Below are 18,286 nucleotides of genomic sequence, written 5' to 3' on the forward strand. Positions count from 1 at the left end.
AAAAAAAAACAGGCATAGCTTGCAATTTTGACCTTGTCTGGGAACGATATATAGATAAAGGTGCTCAGTCCTAGAAGGGGCCACATCCTCCAATGTATACTACAAACAAATAGGGCCCGCACACCTTCAGTATTAATGAAATGTGCACAAATATGCTATGTGACCAATATACAAACATATACATACATGATGTGTCAGCAAACTGCCATTAATGAATACATGAGCTCCAATATTAAAGTAAACATTATAAAGTAAGGTATTTGGTGATTGTTTTTTTACATCAATGAGCGCAAAAAACATCCAACTACGTCAAGGTGTACCTAAATACTTTTTCACTTTTTGATCAAAAACGCTAACTAAGTATCTTGCGCTTTTAACGTTTACAGAAATTGTCAGCATGCTCTCCATCAGATTCAAACATTTCTTGACCAAAATCTGATCCCAAGTCTCTTCTATATTTTCCCAAAGTTGCTGCATACTGGTCAACTCACTTATGTATGTATACAGTTTTTTCCTTCAACTCTACCCACAAGTGTTCGATTGGGTTGAAGTTTGGGGACTGTAGGAGCCAATTCAACACCTCTACTTCATTGTCATTGACCCATTTTTTCACCACTCTCGAAGTATGCTTCAGGTCGTTATCCTTCTGGAACATTAAGTCCTCCTTTTCATACCCATAGTACCCTAGTGTATGAAGTAACTCATCTTGTAGGATACTCAGATACAGCTGAGCATTGAAACCACCATCGATTCTGGTCAAGTATCCAATTCCTTTGGCTGTGAAACAAACCCATATCATCAGGCTTCCTCCACTGAACTTGACAGTTCATTTAATTTTTCGTTCCTTTAGCCACTTTTTCTTCCAGACCCATTTGCATCCATGAGAGCGTAGTCTATTGACTTTCGTTTCATCGCTCCAAATCACCCATTTCCAATCTTCTACTGTTCACCTTTTGTACTTTTTTGCAAACTCGAGCCAACTATTCTAATGATGATATTGAAGTCAAGGTTTTATCATCTTTTTTTGAGCCACGATTATAGACTTGTGTAGCGTGCGTTGCACGGCGCTTGCATGGATGTCTGTGATCTCACTATTACTAAGCATACGAGCCACCTCCACTGCCGTGTTTGTTGCACCACAACTGATAGACCTTATTATGAGCCAACATGTTGAATAGATGGACGGACTTCATTTTATATTTTTCCAACTATCATGGCATTTACATGATGCAGTTTGGCAATTTTCTTGGGCGAGCTACAGCTATTGATGAGCTGGATGATGCTGTTTCTTTTTTCTTGGGAAATCGTCTTCTATATTCGAACTAGTGCCCCTTTGCTTGGAAATCAACCTAATAATACATTGAGCTGTTAGGGAATGTGAGTACAGGTTGTATTTCATAGTATAGAGGAAGAAAAAGATTTTTCCACCCCGAGGAGCAAAACAGTAACAATGCAGTGACATGACAAGAATCTGTATCATTAATCATATGTTTAAAAAAAGGAAGTCTAGTTTATAAATGAGATATGAAAGTTTATAAAAAGAACTAGATGGTGGCCCAATTCTAACGCATCGGGTATTCTAGAATATGTATGTAGTTTATTTATGAAGTTTTCAGAATAATGCAATTTATACACAGGATTAAGCCGGCCGGGCGTGACCAATTAGCGAAGCATGGTTCAAATTCCGCGCCAATTCGCAGGCGGACTGCGACTGTCGCTGATTGTTCGCAGCCGGGCGTGACCAATCAGTGAAGCCAGGGCTGGCTCCAGGTTTTTGAGGGCCCCGGCGAATGAGTCTCAGTGGGCCCCCCACTTTAACACATACCACGATTCATGATGCACAGATACAGCAGAGAAATATAGCACAGCCAAGTAGCGTATAACACAGCCCACGTAGTATATAACACAGCCACGTACTATATAGCACAGCCACGTAGTATATAGCACAGCCACGTAGTATATAGCACAGCCACGTAGTATATAGCACAGCCACGTAGTATATAGCACAGCCCACGTAGTAAATAGCACAGCCACGTACTATATAGCACAGCTACGTAGTATATAGCACAGCCACGTAGTATATAGCACAGCCCACGTAGTATATAGCACAGCCACATAGTATATAGCACAGGCCACGTAGTAAATAGCACAGACACGTAGTATATTGCCCAGCCACATAGTATATTGCCCAGCCACGTAGTATATTGCCCAGCCACGTAGTATATTGGCCAGCGACATATTAGTTAGAAAAACACAGTAGTGACACCAAACTCTAAATTAATAATATTATAAAATTAATATTATAAAATTAAATGTAATATATACCATATACCATAGTTAATGGATCACCCCCTGTGTGCTAATTGTAATGGAAAACCATTAGAAGGTGAAGATCAAAGCTCCCAGCACAAGGACCCGAACCAATGAGAACAAGACAGGGAATATTAGTAATTTAGTTTATTGATAGATAGCAATAGTGACAATCATTTATTGATAACAATAAAATAAACAATAATTAAAATACATATATTAATAATTTACAAGAAGTTGTGCACATTAAAAACCGCAAGATCATAGGGCAAGCCAAATACTATAAAAATACATATGGCAATTGATCCCAATATACATACTAAGAAGGAATTAGAAAAAAGGAAAAAAAAAAAATGTATATATAAAATAAAAAATAAAAAATAAAATTATGTGTAGTGATAAAATATCATAAAACACAGCAATTAATTCACTCACAAATCTCAGGGTGGTCACAAGAAAAAATATAATGTATATAAAGTGCTATGTGCAACAATTCACCACCAAAAACTCATAAAGTATAAAGAGATGGCCAAAAGGCCAAAGAAGTGCAATGTGCCAATGTAAATGGGAAAATGCCAGAAGGCCAAAAAAGTGCAATGTGCCAAGGTAATTAGATATCAATTACTTACAATGATAAATAGAGGGAATGACCCCAGGCTGCCAGCGGTTTGATATTGTGCACCCCGACGCGCGTTTCAGACACGCAGTCCTTCGTCAGGGGTAATGTCAAATGTCATTACCCCTGACGAAGGACTGCGTGTCTGAAACGCGCGTCGGGGTGCACAATATCAAACCGCTGGCAGCCTGGGGTCATTCCCTCTATTTATCATTGTAAGTAATTGATATCTAATTACCTTGGCACATTGCACTTTTTTGGCCTTCTGGCATTTTCCCATTTACATTGGCACATTGCACTTCTTTGGCCTTTTGGCCATCTCTTTATACTTTATGAGTTTTTGGTGGTGAATTGTTGCACATAGCACTTTATATACATTATATTTTTTCTTGTGACCACCCTGAGATTTGTGAGTGAATTAATTGCTGTGTTTTATGATATTTTATCACTACACATAATTTTATTTTTTATTTTTTATTTTATATATACATTTTTTTTTTTTTTTTTTTCCTTTTTTCTAATTCCTTCTTAGTATGTATATTGGGATCAATTGCCATATGTATTTTTATAGTATTTGGCTTGCCCTATGATCTTGCGGTTTTTAATGTGCACAACTTCTTGTAAATTATTAATATATGTATTTTAATTATTGTTTATTTTATTGTTATCAATAAATGATTGTCACTATTGCTATCTATCAATAAACTAAATTACTAATATTCCCTGTCTTGTTCTCATTGGTTCGGGTCCTTGTGCTGGGAGCTTTGATCATGGCCAGCGACATAGCATATTGCCCAGCGACGTAGTATATTGCCCAGCGACGTAGTATATTGCCCAGCCACGTAGTATATTGCCCAGCCACGTAGTATATTGCCCAGCCACGTAGTATATAGCACAGATATGTAGTATATAACACAGCCCACGCAGTATCTAACACAGCCCACGTAGTATATAACACAGCCCACGTAGTATATAGCAATGTGGGCACCATATCTCTTAAAAAAAAGAATTAAAATAAAAAATAGTTATATACTCACCTTCCGTCGGCCCCCGGATCCACCCGAGGCATTTACCGATGCTGCTCGCAACGCTCCAGTCCCAAGACTGCATTGCGGTCTTGCGAGATGATGACGTAGTGGTCTCGCGAGACCGCTACGTCATCATCTCGCGAGACCGCAATGCATGGACCGGTCATCAGAGCATCGCGAGGAGCGGGAAAGGTCTGGGGTGGATCCGGAAGGTGAGTATATAATGATTTTTTATTTTTTAAATTATTTTTAACATTAGATCCCGCGGCAATGCCGCTGATTGGTCGCGACAAATGGGCGCGAGCAATCAGCGAAGCGGAATTTAAATCCCGCGCCAATGTCGCTGATTGGTCGCGCCAGCTGGTCGCGAACAATCAGCGAAGTGGTGGGACTGGAGCATCGCGAGCTGCAGGAAAAGCTGCTGCGGAGGCGACGGAAGGTGAGTATATCACGATTTTTTATTTTTTTTAATTATTTTTAACATTATATCTTTTTACTATTGATGCTGCATAGGCAGCATCAATAGTAAAAAGTTTGTCACATAGGGTTAATAGCAGCATTAACAGACTGCGTTACACCGCGTTATGCCGCGGTGTAACGCAGTCGGTTTAACGGACTGCTACAACGCTATGTGGGCGGTGGGCGCTGACTCGGGGGGTAGTATAGAGGGGGCACTGACTGCAGGGGAGTAGGGAGCGACCAAACTGTCCCCGTTGCTCCCAAGAGTGCATTGCGGTCTCGCGAGACCGCTACGTCATCAACTTGCGAGACCGAAATGCATGGATCGGTCACTGGAGCGTCGCGAGGAGCGGGAAAGGCCTGGGCTGGATCCGGAAGGTGAGTATATAATGATTTATTTATTTTTTTATTATTTTTAACATTAGATCTTTTTACTATTTATGATATGCAGCATCAATAGTAAAAAGTTGGTCACACAGGGTTAATAGCAGCGTTAACGGAGTGCGTTACACGGCGGCATAACGCGGTCCGTTAACGCTGCCATTAACCCTGTGTGAGCGCTGACTGGAGGGGAGTATGGAGCGGCAACTGACTGCGGGGAGAAAGGAGCGGCCATTTTGCCGCCGGACTGTGCCCATCGCTGATTGGTCGTGGCTGTTTTGCCGCGACCAATCAGCGACTTGGGATTTCCGTTACAGACAGACAGAAGGACAAACAGAAAGACAGAAGTGACCCTTAGACAATTATATAGTAGATGGTAGTCTCAACTTAAAAGCAGTAGTGGATAGTGAGCTATGGAGCCTGAAAGTGAAGTTACATTGTTACTCTTTTGCTCGCCACTGTATTAGGGCAGATGCAGACGACTGCAGATTCTCCAAGTCAAGAGAATCAGGCTGATTATGCAAAAGACACTCTGATCAAACTGGAATCAGAGTGTGAGCATAGTGTGATCCATTCTCTTGGATCAGGAGAAGATGGAGAAAAAAAAACTTCTTCTCCATTCTTTCGGTATGCGAAAATCGGACTGCATTCAGATAACATCCAAGTGCTGTCCGATGTTTTCCACTGACTCGTTTTTTTCCATGGCCGAATATCGGATCAAACTTGGGCATACAATTATATTTTTTTCTTAGACGGTCTCTGTCCAAAGAATCTCTTGCACATGTGCACGGCCCCATAGTTTAACATTGGTCCGGGTGTGATCCAATGTTTTGTCGGATTGCACTTGGACCAAAAATACGCTCGTCTGCACCTGCCCTTATACTCAGCACTCCACTCCCCACATACAGCAGGGACCCAGACAAAAAAGTAGTCATTGTATCCTACAACTTCATCTAGGCACAACTGTTTGTCTAATCTTTACTTTTGTATTCACCACTTGGCCCACCTCATGTCTCTGGGAAGAAAGCTAAAATGGTCATCACAACAGACCCTAATCACAGGACAATAAAACATTCCTTATCTAAGAATTGGCCCAATATTTATGGACGTAACTGTTTATCACCCATGGTAATTCTGCTTCATGTCACCTGGCTTATCCATGGGCTTTTTTCCCCTCACCCTTTTTTTTTTTTTTCCTATACTATGTTGTGCATAAATATGTGATTCTTCAGAATTTGTTTTAGTCTGTGCCTGATGAAGAGACCTGGGTAGTCTCGAAAGCTTGCAATTTGTTACCATCTTTTCAGTTAGCCATTAAAAGGTATCAACCACTGAGGACTCTCAATTCTAAATGGTCATAGACATTTCTGGAATCAAAACCAGTTGTGAAGAAACAAGTTGGGTAAGTGACCATGTACCTGGCATTTCTTGATACCTCCCTTCTGAAAGAATAAATCAAAGCTTAAACTAAGAATTTATTTTAAAGTGATAGAATCCAACCAAGTCATTAAATTAACCCTTTTCAGTTCACACCTTTGTGTATGAATGTGATGTGTAAGCGGCTTTATATACTCAGATCGGTTGCCCACTGGATCTCTTTATGGATGAGGAATAATACTTTAACTTGCTTTACAATTACTTTTTTCATTTTTTTTTTAGGATTGTGTACAGTTGAACCAGTACAAACTTCAGAGCGAAATTGGTAAAGTAAGTATACAATATTGTTTATTTTGTGTATTCTAACTTGGATGAATAGTAAAAAATAATTTGTCTAGACAGTTTTGTGGCTGACAATTATTTACCATGTGGGGTATCTTAATAACAATTTTCAATTCACTTTGAACAATCAGTTGTTGGCCGAGTTCCCTTTGTTTATTTAATTTATATTTCTTTTTTTCTTTTGTGGAAAAGAGTCCTTAATTTTATGGTCCTTTTTGGTTAACAAGTTGACTGAATAGGCTCGGACTCGGCATATTAGCTAGAATATATGACTGGTATATGCCTCTTATGTTTTTAAAGGATGTAGCTGTTTGTAGAGTTGAAAATTGGTCTAAAGGGCAAAGTTTTTCCTTGTGCAGAGCACCAAACTGGAGACATACAGGCCTTTCAATTCTTCTCTGGGAATTTACCGTATTTTTCAGGTTATAAGACGCTCCGGATTATAAAACGTACCCCAAGTTTTGAGGAGAAAAATAGGATTTTTTTTTTTTAAATAAAATGGAGGTGCTTCTTATAATCCATGCGTCTTATTGCTTACCGGGGGTGGTGGCTGCGGTGAAGCAGGGTTGCTGCTGGAGGTGGCTGGAGTGAGGTGATGCTGCAGGCTGGGATGAGGGGGTGTTCCGATGTGCGTCGCGCCGCTGCGGGTGTCTGATGCTGCTGCGGGTGTACGGTACTGTGGGGGTGCCCGGCGGTGCTGCTGGGGTGTTCGGTGGTGCTGCAGGTGTCTCCAGTGCTGCGGGGGGTGGGGCTCTGCCAACATTTTGTGAAAGGCCAGAGCCCCTGCAGTTCCTTGGTTTCCTTGTGCGATGGACTCCGGGAAAATGTCCAGCGGGGGGGGCACATGCGCAGATGGAGATCTCGGCACCAAGATCTCGGGAGATGAGATCTCAGCACTGAGAGGATTGGAACACAGCTGCGGGGAAGGCGGAAAAAGTAATTTCTCCATCTCCTCCGCTGTCAGCTTCGTCGTATATCGTACCGCATTCAGATGATAGCTAGTGATGTGTGTTGTGTCACTCGCACCCATAGACCGAGTCTCGGTGCCAATCGCTGCGTGCTGCGATTGTTCTCGCATGCCGATTTGGCATGAGAAAATAATCGCAGATGTGATCTGACCCATAAATTGACACTGGGCCGAGTGCTATGCGATGTTTTATCGCACAGTACTCGTCCGTATTCTATGGTAGTGTTACTTCGGACTAATACTACAGCTCTGTTTTTCACCAGAACTGTCACATGAGGAGGAGTGCCGTCCTGGCACAAACCAGGAAGTGAACGACTGGAAAGCTGTGTGCTGCTTAAGAAACAACTTGAAAATAACTCTTTAAGTCATGCAGCAAGAATCTTTAAATTGATATTGAGTTTTAGAATCACTGCCTCCAATAGATGGCACTAAAGTTCCTATCTGCTTCCTCTCTGAAGAGGCTATTTGTATTTTAGGGTTGGTTCACATGTACCAGATTTCTGCAGCAAATCTGTGAGAGGCCTCAGGAAACTCTGCAGCGGCAAATAGACACAAACTTTTCTTTAGCTTGCTGTCAAGAATAACATCCAGGAGTCTCTCATATTCCACCACTGCCAACGGTTGTCAAGGATAACAGCCAGGAGAGGTCACGCAAATCCCACCACTGCTACCAGTTTGTCAAAATTATTGGGGATCTCCCAGTGAGCATGTGGTATACACACCTCCGATTCCAACGCAGTGAATATATATATATATATATATATATATATATATATATATATATATATATATATATATAATATATAATATATACACCCTAGTACGGTAACTGCCAACTTCACAATATCAAAAATAATTGAATTGCTACTAGCTGCCACCACCAATCGGTTGTGCAGGCTGATTGGAAGCCCGTTATGGGTAGCATATGGCTTCAAGGGTGTGGTTTACAAACCAAAAGGAACAGAGCTATTACGTTTTATATATTTAATGCAGAAAGGTAAGCAAAGTTTATAAGAAATATACAAAAATGATACAAAATAGAAACAAAACAATACGATATATACAATTACATGAAATTAAAAGGACTAACAAAAGAGTATTGCTAAACCTGACGTCATGGAAATGGCTCAGAGCTTAGCAGAGGGAAGTACTCCGTTTTGGGAAAATGGAACACTCTCACAGTGAACTTCTGACTTCCAGAATGAACAAAGACAGGAGACCCAAACTTTAATTTTTATTAGCTCAAGGCTGTGCCCAGATACCTCCCCTTAATGAACTGGTGTGGGGGCTGATTGTGGGATTTGCCAAGTCTTTTGGAATTTTATGTGATCCCCACCTTACAGGATATTTTTGTTCCTTGAGGTCCCAGGTGGTAGATATTGTCATCATGTTCCTTATTGCAATTTTACCTTTATATAGAGATCAAACATGACCTGGATAGCATCATCAATCGCACCATTGTTAAGTTGTAGGGGTTCGAATGGTCTTCCAGTGATCTGAGTGAATTCGTTTTGTTCATCCCTTCACTACAACGCCAAAAATATATCTCCCATAAATATCGGTTCAATGCACACCCCAATATTCATCACAGATCACTGGCACCGACTGGGCTATGAAAGATCTGTGATCACAGGAAGCTTATGTCTTTGTGTAACTGAATCTCAGCCTTTTGGGCCTTCTTCCTAGCAAATCTCCTTGTTGTAATTACCTGGTCACTGCAGGGAGACTCTACTTTAATGGAGATGGGGGTGTTAGCTCTTTCTCTCTTCCCCTGTTATGATTAGTTTTTCTCAGTTCCCTATATGTTCAATGTCAAGGGAACATGTCCCTTGCCTGGAGATCTCTGTATGTATTTTAATTTTTCTCTATGACACTTGCCACTGCAGATCACATGAACAAAAACCCAACCAAACACCCAAACACTTCCGTGGTAACACTGGCCTTCCCTGATAGTCTCTGTATGAGATGCTGTCACAGAGAACATAGATATAATATTGGAGAATTCAGTTTTGGACAGTACTTGTAAGCACATAACTGCTTGCTTGAAAGTCTTTGATAAGGTCTTGGCTGATTGTAGTAGGTGTAGATAAGGTTGTCTGACTTTAGATCTGCCACATTTTCTAGAACATCATTTTATAAAGAAGGATCACTTCAGTTATTTACACTGTTCATCATGATTTCTAACTCGGAAAATTCCTTGCGTGGCCAGATCATTGTTAATACCTCTTGGCCAACTGGGAATTTGCTCTTGGACTTAAAAATAACTTTTCATTCCCCATACAAATTAAAAGTGTGAACAGTTTTGACAAGCTGCACAGAAGAAGCTAAAGTATCCATGTGTGTAAAGCTGATAAAGATTCATACAGGCAAATTGCAATCTCTGCAAGATGAGCCTCTCCTAAGAAGAGATTTCAACTATTACCGGTACTTCACTGTATTTGCTGAGCCTGCTGAATATGCCAGGAAAACTTCCAGCGGATATGTAAAATTTGTATGTAGCCCCCATTTACACATTGTAAGCCAATATATGGCATAAAACTAGTGTAGACTGTGATTTTGTTTCTTACCATGATGTCCAGTAACATCTCTTTTTATCCTTTGGCACAGATACCACTGTATGTCTATGTAGGGGCATCTGTCGCAGTTACGCTTCGGAATCCATCCAACATATACCATCATCTGTGACTTTTCAACTCCTTGTGAAAAGAGCCTAGGATTAGCCTGCAGACCCACAATAAAATTAGGAAATAGTGATTAATTCATTCATGGAAATTTTAATAAATGTAGAATAGTGTGGAGAGTCTAAAGTGAGCAGATATTTTTGAAGCACGTTTCAGTGAATATGAATATTTGGCTGCAAACATTTACACGCACCTTACTGCTCTGTAATCCTATAAGATTACAGTGTTTATGTCACGGGGGAACTAGGTGAGCGAGAGCTAAAAACCCGGGCCCCTGCAGTTTCCCTCAGACTAGGGAAATCCTGACTGACCCTCTACCTGGAGTTTACACTGATGGTGTGCATGTCCAGGCCTTGAACCTCACCCTAACTCCTGTAATAACCCTAGGCTGATACCTCCGCCCTCCACCCAGTGAAGAGGTAATATTCCAATACCCACAGATAGAACAGACAAGGATAAAGGAAAATATACACCACGCCGCAGTCACTCAGGAATACACTATAAATGTGCAGGGCAAAATAAATACAAATATAGGAAGGAGTAAATAAGACAGAGGAAAATACACCACCACCAACGAATCTCCAAACCAGCTCTCCACTCCAGACCGAGATAACAATGCACAAGAGAGAAGCTATAATCGGCGACGCCCAATGAACAGGAGAACTATTTAAAGGCCATGGGAATGGCCCAGCTTCCAATCCGAAGATCAGGTACATTAACCCCGGAACAGCTAGACAAAATCTAGCAGACGCCAATGAGCAAATAGTGGTCAACAGCGGAATTACTGCTGTCTGTCGGACGACCTAGTCTGAACAGCGTCCGACATGACAGTTTATTAGTACACTTTTGTGCTCTATATATGAATAATTACCAGCATATTTAAATGTTTACTATCATAATACATTTTGCATAAATCAATAATAAAAGTGCAGCGCCCCAGAGTCCTGGTCGTTGCAGTAATGTTATTCTTCCACCAGGGGGAGTGATGTTACGTTTGAGGGCAATAAAGGAGATCTCTTTACCAGGTATCACAAACCACACAACACACTTCACACTCCAGGCCGCAAGGGGGAGCTATGCTTCTATCTATTAGGGCACTCCTCACAATTAGGTAAAACTGGGAGTCTGGACAGGAAGTTAGGCAGAAGCGAGCTGGGTTTCACCCAGTCAGCACCAGTCTGGCGGAGGCTGGCTGGGCTGAGTCTAGTGAGCTGCTATCTGGGCTCCGCTCAGGTAGTGGGTCCCTGACAGGGGTGGGATCCTGTCAGAGGCCAAGACAGAAGGCCACGGAGCTGCGCCTGCCCCACATGCGGCAGCATCCAAAGAAAGAGACATCAGAAGGGAATTGTGTTGCAGAGAGTGAGAAACGAAGTCATAGCAAAAGGTGTTGTGAACTCTATTTTTGGGCTCTCTCTAGTGGTCACAAGCGGTACTGTGTAGTGTTGTCTTTCTGCAGGTTGGCTTCATCACCTGGTTCGTTATCCTTGGTTGGTTTTCTATTTAGCTCACCTGGATACTCAGTTCCTTGCCTGCTATCAATGTATTCAGTGCTCTTCAGATTCCTGGTGACTACCTTGTTCCCAGTCTCTCCAAGACAAGCTAAGTTTTTGTTTGTTCAGTTTCTGATTATCAGCGTTCATCATGTTTTTTTGTCCAGCTTGTTAAAATGTGATTTCTTACTTGCTGGTTGCTCTAGGGGACTGAGTTTCTCCCCTCACACCGTTAGTTGGTGTGGGGGTTCTTGAAATCTCAGTGTGGATATTTTGTAAGGGTTTTTTACTGACCGCATAGACCCCTTTTCTATTTTCTGCTATCTAGAATTAGTGGGCCTCTTTTGCTGAATCTGCTTTCACCCCTGTGTATGTGCCTTCCTCTTACCTCACCGTTATTATCTGTTGGGGGCTTCTATATCTTTTGGGAATTATTTCTCTGGAGGCAAGAGAGGTCTTTCTTTCTCTCTAGGGGTAGTTAGTTCCTCAGGCTGGCTCGAGACGTCTAGGATTTTAGACACGTTCACCGGCTGCCTCTAGTGTGGTTGGATAGGTTCAGTTTTGCGGTCAGTCCAGTTTTCCACCTCCCTAGAGCTTGTCCTATGTTTAGTCACCTTGCTGGAGTAATTTGTGATCCTCAACCACTAAGGATCATAACAGTATAGCAGGCCAAAAAGTGTTTTATGCATCGTAGAAGTGGGATTAAAAGAAGACCTGAGTACATTTTTTTTGTGCTGCAGTCTGTCTAGCTTCTTTCATCCCCTTGAACTCTGAGTGGTTTTGAGCTCAGCTGCAGACATGGATGTTCAGACTCTGACTTCTAGTGTGGATCGTCTTGCTGCACGGGTGCAAAATATTCAGGATTTTGTTATTCATAGCCCTATGTCAGAACCAAAGATACTCATTCCTGAGTTGTTTTCTGGAGATAGATCTAGGTTTCAGAATTTTAAGAATAATTGTAAGTTATCTCTATCTCTGAGACCTCGATCCTCTGGTGATTCTGCTCAGCAAGTAAAAATTGTTATCTCCTTGTTGCGTGGCGACCCGCAGGATTGGGCTTTCTCTCTGGCGCCAGGAGATCCTGCATTGCTTAATGTGGATGCGTTTTTTCTGGCTCTTGGATTGCTTTATGAGGAGCCTAATCTTGAGAATCAGGCAGAAAAAGCATTGCTGGCCCTCTCTCAAGGGCAGGATGAAGCAGAGGTGTATTGTCAAACATTTTGGAAATGGTCAGTGCTTACTCAATGGAATGAGTGTGCCCTGGCTGCAAATTTCAGAGAAGGTCTTTCTGAAGCCATTAAGGATGTTATGGTGGGGTTCCCCACCCCTACAAGTCTGAGTGATTCTATGGCTTTAGCCATTCAGGTTGATCGGCGTTTGCGGGAGCGCAAATCTGCTCATCCTTTGGCGGTATTTTCTGAACAGGGACCTGAGTCTATGCAATGTGATCGAACTCTGACCAGAATTGAGCGACAAAGTCATAGACGTCAAAATGGGTTGTGCTTTTACTGTGGTGATTCTGCTCATGTTATCTCAGCATGCTCTAAACGCTTAAAAAAGGTTGCTAAACCTGTCACCATTGGTACTATACTGCCTAAATTTATTTTGTCTGTTACTTTGATTTGTTCTTTGTCGCCCTACTCGGTTATGGCCTTTGTGGATTCGGGTGCTGCCCTGAATCTGATGGATTTGTCATTTGCCAGGCGCTGTGGTTTTGTCCTGGAGCCTTTGGAATTTCCTATTCCTCTGAGGGGAATTGATGCTACGCCATTGGCTGAGAATAAACCTCAGTATTGGACGCAAATGACCATGTGCATGACTCCCGTTCATCAGGAGGTGATTCGCTTTCTTGTTCTGCATAATTTACATGATATTGTCGTTTTGGGTCTGCCATGGCTGCAGGCTCATAATCCAGTTTTAGATTGGAAAGCTATGTCTGTGTCTAGTTGGGGTTGTCAGGGAATTCATGGCGATACTCCACTGGTGTCTATTGCTTCTTCCACTCCTTCTGTGGTCCCTGAGTTTTTGTCTGACTACCAGGATGTATTTGATGAGCCCAGGTCCAGTGTCCTGCCCCCTCATAGGGATTGTGACTGTGCTATAAATTTAATTCCTGGTAGTAAATTCCCTAAGGGACGACTTTTTAATTTGTCTATACCAGAGCATGCCGCGATGCGGAGTTATATAAAGGAGTCTTTGGAGAAGGGACATATTCGCCCATCCTCTTCCCCTCTTGGTGCAGGATTCTTTTTTGTGGCCAAGAAGGACGGTTCTTTGAGACCGTGTATAAATTATCACCTTCTGAATAAAATCACAGTCAAATTTCAGTATCCTTTGCCACTATTGTCTGATTTGTTTGCTCAGATTAAGGGTGCCAGTTGGTTCACCAAGATAGATCTCCGTGGTGCGTATAATCTTGTGCGCATTAAGCAGGGAGATGAATGGAAAACAGCATTTAATACGCCCGAAGGCCATTTTGAGTACTTGGTGAAGCCTTTTGGACTCTCTAATGCTCCTTCTGTGTTTCAGTCCTTCATGCATGACATTTTCCGAGAATATCTGGATAAGTTTATGATTGTTTATCTGGATGACATTTTGTTTTTTTCTGATGATTGGGAGTCCCATGTGAAGCAGGTCAGGATGGTGTTTCAGGTCCTGCATGCTAATGCTTTATTTGTGAAGGGCTCAAAATGCCTCTTCGGAGTACAGAAGGTCTCCTTTTTGGGTTTTATTTTTTCTCCTTCTACTGTGGAGATGGACCCAGTCAAGGTCCAGGCTATTCATGACTGGACTTAGCCCACGTCTGTTAAGAGTCTTCAGAAGTTCTTGGGTTTTGCTAATTTTTACCGTCGTTTCATCGCTAATTTTTCTAGTGTGGTTAAACCTTTGACGGATTTGACCAAGAAGGGCTCTGATGTGACTAATTGGTCTCCTGCGGCCGTGGAGGCCTTTCGGGAGCTTAAGCACCGGTTTTCTTCAGCTCCAGTCTTATGTCAGCCAGATGTCTCTCTCCCCTTCCAGGTCGAGGTTGATGCTTCCGAGATTGGAGCAGGGGCTGTTTTGTCGCAGAGAAGCTCTGAGGGCTCTGTGATAAAGCCGTGTGCTTTCTTTTCAAGAAAGTTTTCGCCTGCCGAGCGAAATTATGATGTTGGTAATCGGGAGTTGTTGGCTATGAAGTGGGCATTTGAGGAGTGGCGACATTGGCTCGAAGGAGCTAAACATCGTGTGGTGGTCCTGACTGATCACAAAAATCTGATTTACCTCGAGTCTGCCAAGCGCCTGAATCCTAGACAGGCTCGTTGGTCGTTGTTTTTCTCCCGTTTCAACTTCGTGGTCTTGTACCTGCCTGGTTCGAAGAACGTGAAAGCTGATTCACTTTCTAGGAGTTTTGTGCCTGACTCTCCGGGAGTTTCTGAGCCGGCTGGTATTCTCAGAGAGGGAGTGATTTTGTCTGCCATTTCTCCAGATTTGCGACGAGTGCTGCAGAAATTTCAGGCGGATAGACCTGACCGTTGTCCACCAGAGAGACTGTTTGTCCCGGATAGATGGACCAGCAGAGTTATTTCCGAGGTTCATTCTTCGGTGTTGGCGGGTCATCCTGGGACTTTTGGTACCAGAGATTTGGTGGCTAGGTCCTTCTGGTGGCCTTCCTTGTCGCGGGATGTGCGTTCCTTTGTGCAGTCTTGTGGGATTTGTGCTCGGGCTAAGCCTTGCTGTTCTCGTGCCAGCGGTTTGCTTTTGCCTTTGCCTGTCCCGAAAAGGCCTTGGACGCACATTTCCATGGATTTTATTTCGGATCTGCCAGTATCTCAGAAAATGTCTGTCATCTGGGTGGTGTGTGATCGTTTTTCCAAGATGGTCCATTTGGTGCCCTTGCCTAAGCTCCCTTCCTCCTCCGATTTGGTTCCTCTATTTTTTCAGAATGTGGTTCGCTTGCACGGCATTCCTGAAAATATTGTGTCTGATAGAGGATCCCAGTTTGTGTCCAGGTTTTGGCGAACTTTTTGTGCTAAGATGGGCATTGATTTGTCTTTTTCGTCGGCCTTCCATCCTCAGACTAATGGCCAAACCGAGCGAACTAATCAGACGTTGGAGACTTATTTGAGATGTTTTGTTTCTGCTGATCAGGATGATTGGGTGACTTTTTTGCCATTGGCCGAGTTTGCCCTTAATAATCGGGCTAGTTCTGCTACTTTGGTTTCGCCTTTTTTCTGCAATTCTGGTTTTCATCCTCGTTTTTCCTCGGGTCAGGATGAACCTTCTGACTGTCCTGGGGTGGATTCTGTGGTGGATAGGTTGCAGCAGATTTGGAGCCATGTGGTGGACAATCTGAAATTGTCACAGGAGAGGGCTCAGCGCTTTGCCAACCGCCGCCGCGGTGTGGGTCCCCGACTTCGTGTTGGGGATTTGGTGTGGCTGTCTTCTCGGTATGTTCCTATGAAGGTTTCATCTCCTAAGTTTAAGCCTCGCTTCATCGGTCCTTATAAGATCTTGGAAATCCTTAACTCGGTGTCTTTTCGTTTGGATCTCCCGGCATCGTTTGCCATCCATAATGTGTTCCATAGGTCTTTGTTGCGGAGGTATGTGGTACCTGTGGTTCCTTCTGTTGAGCCTCCTGCTCCGGTGCTGGTCGAGGGCGAATTGGAGTACGTGGTGGAGAAGATTTTGGATTCTCGTGTCTCTAGACGGAGACTTCAGTATCTGGTTAAGTGGAAGGGCTATGGTCAGGAGGATAATTCCTGGGTTGTCGCTTCTGATGTTCATGCGGCCGATTTGGTTCGTGCCTTCCACGCAACTCGTCCTGATCGCCCTGGGGGTCTTGATGAGGGTTCGGTGACCCCTCCTCAAGGGGGGGGTACTGTTGTGAACTCTATTTTTGGGCTCCCTCTAGTGGTCACAAGCGGTACTGTGTAGTGTTGTCTTTCTGCAGGTTGGCTTCATCACCTGGTTCGTTGTCCTTGGTTGGTTTTCTATTTAGCTCACCTGGATACTCAGTTCCTTGCCTGCTATCAATGTATTCAGTGCTCTTCAGATTCCTGGTGACTACCTTGCTCCCAGTCTCTCCAAGACAAGCTAAGTTTTTGTTTGTTCAGTTTCTGATTATCAGCGTTCATCATGTTTTTTTGTCCAGCTTGTTAAAATGTGATTTCTTACTTGCTGGTTGCTCTAGGGGACTGAGTTTCTCCCCTCACACCATTAGTTGGTGTGGGGGTTCTTGAAATCTCAGTGTGGATATTTTGTAAGGGTTTTTTACTGACCGCATAGACCCCTTTTCTATTTTCTGCTATCTAGAATTAGTGGGCCTCTTTTGCTGAATCTGCTTTCACCCCTGTGTATGTGCCTTCCTCTTACCTCACCGTTATTATCTGTTGGGGGCTTCTATATCTTTTGGGAATTATTTCTCTGGAGGCAAGAGAGGTCTTTCTTTCTCTCTAGGGGTAGTTAGTTCCTCAGGCTGGCTCGAGACGTCTAGGATTTTAGACACGTTCACCGACTGCCTCTAGTGTGGTTGGATAGGTTCAGTTTTGCGGTCAGTCCAGTTTTCCACCTCCCTAGAGCTTGTCCTATGTTTAGTCACCTTGCTGGAGTAATTTGTGATCCTCAACCACTAAGGATCATAACAAAAAGGAGAGGAATCCAGAAGGAGTTCTGCCCTGTAAAAGGCTGCCTCCTTTCTGAGGCGCAGGAATCTGGTAGCCAGAACACCGAGGGAGTAAGGATCTCTACGCTTTACTTCAGAGACTGGCAGGACAGTTAATTCCATGTTAGCTGCCTGACCTTATACCCAGGAGGCATGGTGGCAACTTGTGGGGGCTGGGGCGTGATAGAGTCCCTGTAAAAAGCCTCAGGCCATCAGTCATATGGGTTTGTCCTATCCTATCCATCAGGGGGACAGAGAGAAAGAGACATAACATCTACAATAGTTGTGAGGACCTTACCGAGAAGCTCAGCAGGGAGGTACTACAACACCCAGGCTCTAGAGGAAGGCTACTGATTTCCACCTGGATAAGGGGACTCTGGATTTGCCTTCAGACCGTCCGGACTCTGCCTACCCTGTGGTCCGTACCCTGGACTGTGGACACTGAAGCCTTTAGTAAAGGTAAAGAGACTGCAACCTTGTGTCCTCGCTCTTCACTGCGCCTCACACCATCCACCATCTACACTTTGGGAAGCCCTGGGGATACACTTCACCTGTGGGAAGGTGTACTATCTAGCTGCCATCACATCACCCCAGCGGAACCCTAAGCTGCGTCGGTCACCCTGACCGAATACCACAGGTGGCGTCACGAGCATTATCCCTTTAAAGACCTTTCCCCCATTTATAACGGACGTCCCTAGGGCCACGGACCGGGTCAGCCACCTTGACATCCCCGCCGAGAGCCGAAGGACCCGGCTCCGGAGTACCCCACTGCCCTAGGGGGGCGATCCAAAAGCAAACAAAGAAATACGGCTCTGGCAAAAATTAAGAGTCCACCACATCAAAACTCTGTCATGGGCAGCCCAATCTCCAGACCTGAACCCCATTGAAAACCTCTGGAATGTAATCAAGAGGATGATGGATAGTCACAAGCCATCAAACAAAGAAGAACTGCTTAAATGTTTGCGCCAGAAGCAGTGTGAAAGACTGGTGAAAG

The 18,286-nt window shown here is 43.4% G+C and overlaps 1 protein-coding gene across 2 annotated transcripts in view; it reads left to right on the forward strand.

The window, feature by feature from the left end:
• CAMKK1 (calcium/calmodulin dependent protein kinase kinase 1) overlaps positions 1 to 18,286 on the forward strand; it is a 558,925-nt gene that overhangs the window by 203,277 nt on the left and 337,362 nt on the right. For both annotated transcript variants that reach the window (XM_077296496.1, XM_077296497.1), the window contains exon 3: positions 6,454 to 6,501. In XM_077296496.1, coding sequence (XP_077152611.1) covers positions 6,454 to 6,501 — 48 coding nt within the window. The remainder of the gene's footprint in view (positions 1 to 6,453; positions 6,502 to 18,286) is intronic.

Source organism: Ranitomeya variabilis, chromosome 3 (genome assembly GCF_051348905.1).
Source record: "Ranitomeya variabilis isolate aRanVar5 chromosome 3, aRanVar5.hap1, whole genome shotgun sequence".
Classification (NCBI taxonomy): domain Eukaryota; kingdom Metazoa; phylum Chordata; class Amphibia; order Anura; family Dendrobatidae; genus Ranitomeya; species Ranitomeya variabilis.